We start from the raw sequence: 11,133 nt of genomic DNA, 5'->3' as shown, positions 1-11,133 counted from the left end.
CACCTTTAGCAGCCAAACCAAAGACATCTTCACTCAGATGAACTGATCAAACAGACTTTTCCTTCTTCATCTTTATTGGACATTAAATACTTCTGTGACAAAATGACAAACGAACAAACGAACCCTGTGACATCGTATTTACACCAGACTCCGTTTACAAAGACTCCAACAGCCAAGTCTGACCTCGTAGATACAAAAGATCTTTTTATTACAAACAAACATATTTACACTGATTCTGTCTGCAGAGAAGGGACAAGCCTTTTGACAGTATTCACAACATTTTCTAATTGGTCGCTTTGGTTACGGAGTATCCTGTCTAGTTTCCCCCGGTTACAATGGGATGTCAGGAATATTTTTCAGTTCCGATCCGATTCCGGTATCCGTGTTTTGGATAAGGTCCGATTCCGGTATCCGTGTTTTGGATAAGGTCCGATTCCGGTATCCGTGTTTTGGATAAGGTCCGATACCGATACTGTCCGGTATCGAAAGTGTCCGGTGTCAAACTTAGAAATTAGAAAGTCAACTCCTTCACAAGGGTTGACAGTGTGAAAACTAAATCTTCACCAAATAGTGGAGCGGCCAAGTGCTTATGTTCGTCAGAATCTTTCAGTTGATTGATACAAATGTATTTTGGGTTGACAGGACAGAGTTGAAATGGGGAGACAGAGAGAGAGGGGGGGGGGGGGTTGTATTGGGTTTTCTCATAAAGAATTTTGATTTTTTTGTCTCGGACAATTTTCCGCCCGCCCGCCTGCCTGCCATTTTTTTTTTTTTAAGATTATTTTTTGGCATTTTCAAGCTTTATTAGACAGTACAGAGTTGAAATGGGGAGACAGAGAGAGAGGGGGGGTCGGGGGGGCGGGGTTTATGACCTGCAGTAAAGGTCCACGGGTCGGATTCGAACCCGCGACCACTGCAACGAAGGCCGGAGCCAATATGGTACACTCTCTATCCACTACGCCACCGGAGCGCCCCGCCTGCCAGATTTTACGCTTGTATCATCAAATTGAAAGATTGTAGCACTTAGCCGCTCCGAACTTTAAGTTGCTAAATGATTTTAGCGTGTTCTATCACGTAGCTAAGATATTAAAATTTAATTTTCTTTAGTGAAAATAATTACATGTTTTTTTGGGATCGTCAACACAAACGTCCTTATCCGCTCCCGGCCTGATTATCATGATGCTCTTTACGACTCAATCAATCTGTCATCTTGTGCAAAATGCTGCTGACGAGAAAACATCCTCGACTCTCTACTCTCTCTGTGGCTTCTGGTTTGTTCTAGAATAGATTTGTTTTTAAGGCAATTCAAAATGCACGCACAGTTAAAGGGAAGGTTTCTGTCGCCTTAGAGTGAGCCAGAGAGTGAGGCAATGCGCTAAAAATAACCCTTAAAATGTTAAGCTATTTCTTCGAGGGCTTTAATTTCCCGGCCTCTGTGTATTCGGCCGAGATTTAATCTCTTCGTGAACACAACAGGTCTTTGCGTTCATCCAATCAACTTATTCTACAAGTCAAAAAAATAAAATAAAATAATAAAAACAATTCATTGTGTGTGTTAGTGTGGAGCGTCTTTTCCTAATCTCTGCAGGTCCCCTCTCATGTCCTGACCTGGTTTTGAAGTTAAAGCTGCTCCGAGGAACTTTCAGTTTGTGTTAGTTCTAGCGCCCCCCTTTGGACAAAAGCGGTAGTGTTTTTACCACGCCAGCTGTTGTTCCTGGGTGAGCGTATACCCATGACAAAGGCATTAAGAAAAACTATATAAAAATAGCATTCTTTACACTGATGGTCTCGTTTGCTGTTACATGTAATTTATTATCACAAGAGGAAAAATTAGACTGTTTCAGAAATATTAAAAAGTTCCTCGTAGACACTTAAAAAAAAGAAAAAGAAAAAGAAAACAACTAATTTAGTGTGTTAGTGTGACACACACACACACTAAAACACACACACACATCATTTCCTAATCTTCGCAGACCCCCTGTCCAGCCCTGACCTGGTTGTGACCCGGGCTTTACTCCCTGTGTCTCTCTCTCTCCGTCTGTCTGTCTGTCCGTCTATGTGTCTGTCTGTCTGTCTGTCCATCTGTCTGTCTCTCTGCGTGTCTGTGTGACTGTGTCCGCGCTCTGGCTTCAGCCCCACGTCTCTGATGTGAACTCTCACGTTGCCTAAACTCCTCTGCCAGTCCGACGCCATCTTTGTAGTTTTTCCGCCTCGACCGTCACGGAAATACACGTCCCCTTCTGATGATGCTGCGCCGGCTCTCTTCACTGCTTTGCTTTTAATCCCGACTTGCTGTTGTCTTAAAGGGGCGGCGTCAGCTCTATGCACTGCCTGGCGCTCGCTAACATTAGCTCCCAACGTAGCATTTGAGTCCGAAAAAACACAGCCAGTCTCGAGCCCTTGGTTTTGTAGTTTCCCCGTGTTAGCTTCCACTGTAGCGCTCGGATTAGCTTTGCTCTTAATCTCGGTTTGCTGTTGACTTAAAGGGGCGGCGTCCGTTTCTTTGGCGTCAGAATTCAGAATGCTTCTGCCTGGAAGTCTCTGTCTGTCCTCAGTGCAAACACCAACCGCTGTGTTCGTCTTACCGCGAGCGATTCTGGCGGATTTATTTTCGTGCGTTTGTTGCTGTTGCTGTTTTTCCCACATGCTAGCGTCCATTTTGGCGTCTGGTTTCGTTACAGTAGCATTTAGCATATTCTGTCTTTGCTGCTTCTGCTTAACCAACATGTGGTAGGCTGGTTTATAGTCCGGATCAGCAGTGTTCACCGTCCCTTTGCTCTGACTGCGGGATTTCTGGGGTTTCCACATGCCAGCTGTGACCGTCACATTAGCTTTCGCAGGAACAAGAACCTCCGGAGTTTTATTACCAAACTTTTTCGCTCCCCAGACGCTAGCATCCATTTTGTTGTGTGTCCTATCAGCCGGAGGGGGAAATGCCCGGTGTGTTAGTCCGCGGCTCTGTTTGGGCGTTAGCATCACATGGTCAGCTGTAGCCCGTTCTTCCTCGGTGGTGGTTTTCTGCGGTAGTTTTAACGGGAGGATCGGAGGCTTTACGGGAGGAGGAGAATGTTCTACTGCGTCCCACCGACTGTCCACTAACTCCACAGACGAGCCCAGCATCCCACACAGCTCCGGAGTCAGCTCCACCTGGAACGAAAATTACTTTTTTTAAAAACTTTATTTCTGGATTGTTTCACATACAGACACAAGTGAACACAAAAACAAAAGACAAAATAAAATAAACAACTAACATGGAAAGGACTTTTTTTTTATATATATATTTTTTTGGCCTTTTTATGCTTTATTGACAGTGTAGAGACAGAGTTGAAATGGGGCAGAGAGGGGAGTGACATGCAGAGAACGACCGCGGGCTGGAATCGAACCCGGGTCTGCTGCTGGCCGAGGCCCATGCGGCCTATTGTTAATACACATATTTGTATTCGTACCGGACCACAGGCCGTTACTTACTAAACCACACCGTCCCGCAGTACGTAAATATGGCGCAAATATATAATATAAATATATAATAGCGTCAAGATGATGTAAAAATGCCAAATGTACATTCTTGTTTTAATTGTGGTGCAGAACACACACAATAGGAGCCCACTCACTCACTCACTCACTCACTCACTCACTCTCTCTCTCTCTCTCTCTCACCCCCCCCCCCCCACCCCTCCACACACACACCCCTCCCCCCACTCAACCCACCAGTTCCAGGGGGTCAGTGGCGTTGGTCCTGAACCCAGCTATGAGGCGCTGGTCTGGGCCGGTGAGCAGCGGGGACAGACGGGCCTGGCGGTAGAACTCTCCCTGGGGAACCGATCGGATGTTCAGCTGAGGGAAGAGGCGCCGGAAAGACCGCGATGTCATTCGCAACCGGCCAATCACGTCGCACAGCAGCAGCCAGTTCCTACAGCTGCAGAAAGACATGACGACGAGGTGTTAATAATTAGGTCTGGGCTCTGTAAAGACAGACAGGCAGACAGACAGACAGACAGACAGACAGACAGACAGGCAGGCAGACAGACAGACAGACAGAGGGAGAGACAGACAGGCAGGCAGACAGACAGACAGACAGACAGACAGATAGGCAGGCAGAGAGAGAGACAGAGAGACAGGCAGGCAGACAGGCAGGCAGAGAGAGAGACAGGCAGAGAGAGAGACAGGCAGACAGGCAGGCAGGCAGGCAGACAGACAGACAGACAGACAGACACACAGACAGACACACACACACACACACACAAAAAAAGGTTGAAAATAATCCAGTGTTAATATACGGCAGGCTCTGTAAACTGGCAAAGGGTCCACTGTAGCTACCAACATGCCCGTTTACAGAGCCTAGGCTGGGTTTTAACACTGGAGTTGTTTCCAGCACACAGACAGTACAGACAGGTAGCGGATCATGAGGAGATATTCACTGATTTAGACAGAAAGTTATTTAGACAACAAGCGTTCTCCAGAATCACTGACTGCACCTTTAATTCAACAGACAAACGAGACGGAGAGAGAGAAGAGAAAGAAAGAAAGAAAAAAGAAAGAAAGAAAGAAAGAAAGAAAGAAAGAAAGAAAGAAAGAAAGAAAGAAAGAAAGAAAGAAAGAAAGAGAGGTAGAAGCCAATTAGCCGCGTCGCCACGGCGATGCAATCCGCGTTAACGACCTCTCCGTCCGTCCTGCCTTTATCTCTCTCTCTCTCTTTTCTCTCTCGCTCACTCTATCCACCTTTCATTCTTATCTAAGCCGCTTCCATCACCTTAATTAGAGCGTGTGTGTGTGTGTGTCAGAGTGTGTGTTTGTGCATGTGTGTGTGTCAGAGTGTGTGGGTGTGTGTTTGTCTCTCTGTGTTTGATTTTGTGTGTGGTAGTGTGTGTGTGTGTGTTTGTCTCTCCGTGTTAGATTGTGTGTGTGTGTGTGTGTGTGTGTGTGTGTGTGTGTGTGTGTGTGTTTGTCTCTCCGTGTTTGATTGTGTGTGTGTGTGTGTGTGTGTGTGTGTGTGTGTGTGTGTGTGTGTGTGTGTGTGTGTGTGTGTGTGTGTGAAAAACACTTAGGAATAATGTGTGAGTGTGAAAGGGACAAAAAAAGTGTGATTATGAAAAGAAAGTGTGTGTGAGTGTGTGCGTTTGCGTGTGTGTGTGTGTGTGTGTGTGTGTGTATACGTGTGTGTGTGTGTGTGTGTGTGTGTATACGTGTGTGTGTGTGTGTGTGTGTGTGTGTGTGTGTGTGTGTGTGTGTGTGTGTGTGTGTGTGTGTGTGTGTGTGTGTGTGTGTGTGTGTGTCTCACCGGTCCAGTGGGACTTGTATGTTGTAGCATGGCAGCAGCGGTCGGTCTGAAAGCTCAAACTGAAAAACGTTTTCATCATCTTCATCTTCCTCTTCCTCCCCCGGACCGGGAGCATCACGCAGGATGTTGTGAAGCCCTTCATCACTACAGTGCTCTGCACACACACACACACACACACACACACACACACACACACACACACACACACACACACACACACAGCAACAACACGATGATTAGATATCACAAATTCTGCATTAGTGTCAGAGAGATTCTCAAAATGAAAAGTGTATATTAAAGATGTGTGTGCGTGCCTCTGTGTGTGTGTGTGTGTGTGTGTGTGTGTGTGTCTCTCTCTCTCTCTCTCCGTCTGTCTGTCTGTCTGTCTGCGTGTGTGTGTGTGTGTGTGTGTGTGTGTGTGTGTGTCTCTCTCTCTCTCTCTCTCTCTCTCTCCGTCTGTCTGTCTGTCTGTCTGTCTGTCTGCGTGTCTGTCTGTCTGTCTGTCTGTCTGTCTGTCTGTCTCTCTCTCTCCGTCTGTCTGTCTCTCTCTCCGTATGTCTGTCTGCCTGCGTGTCTGTCTGTATGTCTGTCTGTCTGTCTGTCTGTCTGTCTCTCTCTCCGTCTGTCTGTCTCTCTCTCCGTCTGTCTGTCTGTCTGTCTGTCTGTCTGTCTGAGTGTCTGTCTGTCTGTCTCTCTCTCTCACCGTCTGTCTGTCTGCGTGTCTGTCTGTCTGTCTGTCTGTCTGTCTCACCGAACACAGAGCTGCTGTAGAACTCCCAGCAGATTCCCGGATCTTTCTCAGACCTTCCTTCCAGGTCGGAGAGATAGTCTGTGACGAGACGGAGAGTTAGAGAGAGACACACACACACACACACACACACACACACACACACACACACACACACACACACACACACACACTAGAGCTGCAAGGATTAATTGAATAATTGATTATTAATCGATTATTAAACCTGCAGTGTGTAGAATTTTGGGTTTTATTTCCTAGCAGATTTTGTAGAAAGTAATTATAATATCCATAAGTACGTTTAATTTAGTGCATAATAGCTGAACTTTTTTTTTTTAATTATTATTTTTTCCCTTAGAAAGGGTCTCATATATGTCCATATTTCTGCATATTTTGGACCAAGGCCTAGTTCCGCCATCTTGAAAGTGTCATAGTTGGAATGTCATCAGGTGCATTGTTTAAAATTTAGAATTGTTCTTGTCCTTGAAGGCCACTGTAGCTTCTGTTATTATTCTAAAGGGTTGGGGTTACCCAGGGAGCGCTGCATTCTAGAACTTTGTAGAACTTTCTTGATGATGTCATATTACACACTGCACCTTTAAGTTAATCGTCAACTATATTGATAATCGATTAATCGTTTTGAGTAATTTTTTTATAAAATAATTCCAAATTCTCTGTTTTCAGCTTCTCAAATGTGAATATTTTCTGGTTTCTTTAATCCGATTAATAATCAATTAATCGAGAAAATAACCGACAGATTGAACACACACACACACACACACACACACACACACACACACACACACACACACACACTCCACTATCTATGACACCCATCACTTAATGGACCTACCGTTAGTTTTTTAGGCAAAAGTAAAGAAATCGTTACAAAGGTTTCATAAAAGGGTTGATACGTGCGGTTGACCCTTCCACTCTCGCCTCACACACCTGAGCCTCTAAAGCTGGGGTGGAGGATTTGGGGAGAAAATGGCAGTTGGGATAGAGATTTGAATCCAAATACCTCAACCGCTCCACTTGTTCTCTTTGGTCCCTCCCCTATGGTCCCTCCCTGACACGCTCTCTACACCAACAAAGTCGTGCCAAAGTGAATGGACAGTCCAAACAGCCAATAAGAACAGAGAATCGGAGCCTCGCTCTGATTGGTCAAAGTGTACAGCTCACGTTAATTTTGACCAATCATAAATCACCTACCCCAGCTTTAACGGGCTCCATCTCTCCAGTCATCCACACACAGTCATATCATCATAAAAACATATGGAAAACATGCAAAATGGCTTCCGCAACTATGAACTATTAACAGCTACGTCGCCCGGCACCCGTTATATTTAATACGAGACGCGTCACATACATTTTTGAGGACGAAACAACCAACGCTTCAAACGGACGTCGTCATGGGCACGTGTTAGTTAGAGCAAGTATATTTATGGCTTTAAGAGGCACACACACACACACACACACACACACACACACACACACACACACACACACACACACACGCATACATTAATACGCACACACACACACTCACACACACACGCATACATTAATACGCACACACACTCACACACACACGCATACATTAATACGCACACACACACTCACACACGCACACACACACGCATACATTAATACGCACACACACACTCACACACACACTTACACACACACACGCACACACACATTAATACACAGACAGAAATAAACACACACATGCATACATTAACACACACACACAGACGCATATATTAATACACACACAGACACACAATAATACATACACAGACAGAAATAAACACACACACACACTCATACACACAAACACACGCAATCATACACACACACACAATTATACACACACTGAGACAGACATAAACACACACGCACACACAATAATACACACACACACACACACACAATTATGCACACACAGAGACAGACAGAAACACACACGCAATAACAAACACACACACTCACACACACACCCACACAAACATACACACACACACACACACACACACACACACACACACACACACACACACACACACACACACAGTGAGAGACGAAGATGAGTGTTTGTGCTCAGACGGTGCCGGCTTGTCGGCGCGGCGCTGAGTAGATGGATGCTGGCAGGAGTGTGTGTGTGTGTGTGTGTGTGTGTGTGTGTGTGTGTGTTTCTGTGTGTGTGTGTGTGTGTGTGTATGTGTGTGTGTGTGTGTGTGTGTGTGTGCCTTTGTGTGTGTGTGTTACTGTGTGTGTGTGCCTTTGTGTGTGTGCGTGTGTGTGCCTATGTGTGTGTGTGTTTGTGTGTGTGTTTGTTTCTCTGTGTGTGTGCTTGTCAGTGTTTGCCTTTGTGTGTGAGTGTTTCTGTGTTTCTGTGTGTGAGAGAGAGAGAGAGAGAGAGAGAGTGTGTGTGTGTGTGTGTCTATCTCTCTCTGTTTGCCTGTGTGTGTGTGTGTGTGTGTGTGTGTGTGTGTGTGTGTGTGTGTGTGTGTGTGTGTGTGTGTGTGTGTGTGTGTGTGTGTATGTGTGTGTGTGGCCGTAAGCTGTTCTGGGATTCAACAGCCAAGCCTCATTAAACCCCTCTGGAGAGAGAACAAATACAGGCGCGCACACACACACACACACACACACTAAAACACACACACACACACACACACACACACACACACACACACACACACACACACACACACACACACACACACACTAAAACACACACACACACACACACACACACACACACACACACACACACACAGAAACACACACACACACACACACACACTAAAACACACACAGAAACACACACACACACACACACACACAGAAACACACTATCTGATTCTATTTTTACTGCTACGACTCACGAGTTCATACTAAATCTTCCATAATTTTACTCTTCGTATTTTGCTTCATCATGTCACAGTAATTCTCTGTATATTTTATTTTAGTCTTAGAGAATTAAGAACACATTTTCTCTGCGTTTGTTTTTATCCTAAATTGGACACACACACACACACACACACACACACACACACACACACACACTCTAAAGAAATACTTAATTCATCCCCGAGAGGATTTCGGTTTTGTTACAGTGTGTGTGTGTGTGTGTGTGTGTGTGTGTGTGTGTGTGTGTGTGTGTGTGTGTGTGTGTGTGTGTGTGTGTGTGCGCGTGTGTGTGTGTGTGTGTGTGTGTGTGTGTGTGTGTGTGTGTGTGTGTGTGTGTGTGTGTGCGTGTGTGTATATATATATGTGTGTGTGTGTGTGTGTGTGTGTGCGTGTGTGTGTGTGTGCGTGTGTGTATATATATATGTGTGTGTGTGTGTCAAATGAAGTGATTCTGACTCTCACCCTCCAGGAAGGTTTCCATGGCAGCGCTGTGGGACATGCTGATTGGTCCGCGGCCGCAGAGCGTGGTGTGTGTGGGGTTAGCGCCGCAGGCTAGCAGGTAGCGCACCAGCTCAACATGGTCGTTCTCCACGGCGTCGTGCAGTGGCCTGGCACACAAGACATTAAACCATAGACAGTAAATAATATGGACGTAGCATCCGGGCTGACCTCAGTTATTCACACGGCATCCAATAATCCTGGTTTGTGCCCGTCGCCATTTTGTGAGATTTTTACTCCGCCTCACGTTGGGGGGGGGGGGGGGGGGGGGGGAGATAGCTGACGTATACCTCCGAGGCAAAGTGAGGGACAACGGGCGGAGAGCTGTCACTCAAGAGATCGCGCCAATACATTTTAACCTCCGATAAAATAAAAACTAGCGTGGTTCGAAAAAATTCACCTCCCTCAGTGTTGTCATGGAGATATGACCTAAACATACAGACTAAAATGGTTTCGTGGCCCAGGCTGTAAATAGGTTTAATAAGACTTTGAAAACGGCCTGTCTAACAAGTGAGTCAAAGAAAAACTGCTCGGTCTTGGTACCACCCCCCCAGTGGCACTTCCTGGTTAATACAGTTGTGGTCACTTCCTTATTGGATGCTGGTAAAAATCGCTGAGGTTGGGGCTCGCATTAAAACAAGAAGCTGCAGGTGAATGGGGATATAATAATATATTATATAATAATATAGCGAACCGAAATGGTGACACACAGAACCATGGTCTTATATCGCGGCGTGAGAAGGCAGAATCGCGTTTTTAATATTTATTTTTTTACTTTGTCTTAAATGAACCAATCAGGTTTGGTGAAGGAAGCTGTTCAGTGTTTATTTGTTTCCTAACCTGATTTTTTATTTTACAGCACAGTCCAATTATTCATATTTTTCAACAGATTGTGTTAACTCTAGCGCCCCCCTTTGGACACAAGCGGTAGTGCATCGTGCAGCAGCCTGGGACACAAGACATTAAAACAAGAAGCTGCAGGTGAATGGGGTTCAATATTACCTACTGTATAACTTATTATATGAAGGTTCAATATATATAAAAATGTGTTCCGTGTCCTAGATACAGGGGGTGTCTCACATTACCCGATGTCTCACATTTCCCCGTCCTCCCCTATATAACTTCTAAGCAGGGCAACAAAACCAAAATCGTGATACACAGAACCATGATCTTATATTGCGGTGGATTAGGTGTGTGTGTGTCCCTGTACCTGGTTCCGTTGTGTGTGTGTGTCTGTGTGTGTGTGTGTTTTTCTGTCCCTGTCTGTGTGTGTGTGTGTGTCTGTGTGTGTGTGTGTGTGTGTGTGTGTGTGTGTGTCTCTGTACCTGGTTCCGTCGTGGGCGCTACAGTTAACATCCGCTCCATGCTCGAGCAGTCGGCGCACGATGCTAATGTAGCCGCGGGCGCTAGCGTCATGCAGCGCGGTGAAACCAGCGAAGTCCTGATGGTTCACCCCACACACAGACTGCTCCAGGCAGTAAGACACACAGTCCTGAGGGTTAGAAAGAGAGACAGACAGGTTAGAGAGACAGACAGGTTAGAGAGACAGACAGACAGACAGACAGACACACAGACAGACAGACAGACAGACACACAGACAGACTGCTCCAGGCAGTAAGACACACACTCCTGAGGGTTAGAAAGAGAGACAGACAGGTTAGAGAGACAGACAGGTTAGAGAGACAGACAGGTTAGA

At 45.7% G+C, this 11,133-nt stretch overlaps 1 protein-coding gene across 1 annotated transcript in view; it reads right to left on the bottom strand.

Annotated features, from left to right (window-relative positions):
* Window positions 1-832: 832 nt before the first annotated feature.
* LOC307270095 (uncharacterized protein) overlaps window positions 833-11,133 on the bottom strand; it is a 22,224-nt gene continuing 11,923 nt past the window's right edge. Inside the window, exons 5-10 of the mRNA XM_080053255.1 lie at window positions 10,763-10,929; window positions 9,402-9,547; window positions 6,030-6,107; window positions 5,279-5,432; window positions 3,709-3,916; window positions 833-3,147 (exon numbers count right to left, since the gene is read on the bottom strand). Coding sequence (XP_079909381.1) covers window positions 1,954-3,147; window positions 3,709-3,916; window positions 5,279-5,432; window positions 6,030-6,107; window positions 9,402-9,547; window positions 10,763-10,929 — 1,947 coding nt within the window. The 3' untranslated portion in view covers window positions 833-1,953. The remainder of the gene's footprint in view (window positions 3,148-3,708; window positions 3,917-5,278; window positions 5,433-6,029; window positions 6,108-9,401; window positions 9,548-10,762; window positions 10,930-11,133) is intronic.

Source organism: Ammodytes marinus, assembly GCF_949987685.1.
Source record: "Ammodytes marinus genome assembly, chromosome: 24".
NCBI lineage: Eukaryota > Metazoa > Chordata > Actinopteri > Uranoscopiformes > Ammodytidae > Ammodytes > Ammodytes marinus.
This window is presented reverse-complemented; position numbering and strand designations above follow the sequence as displayed.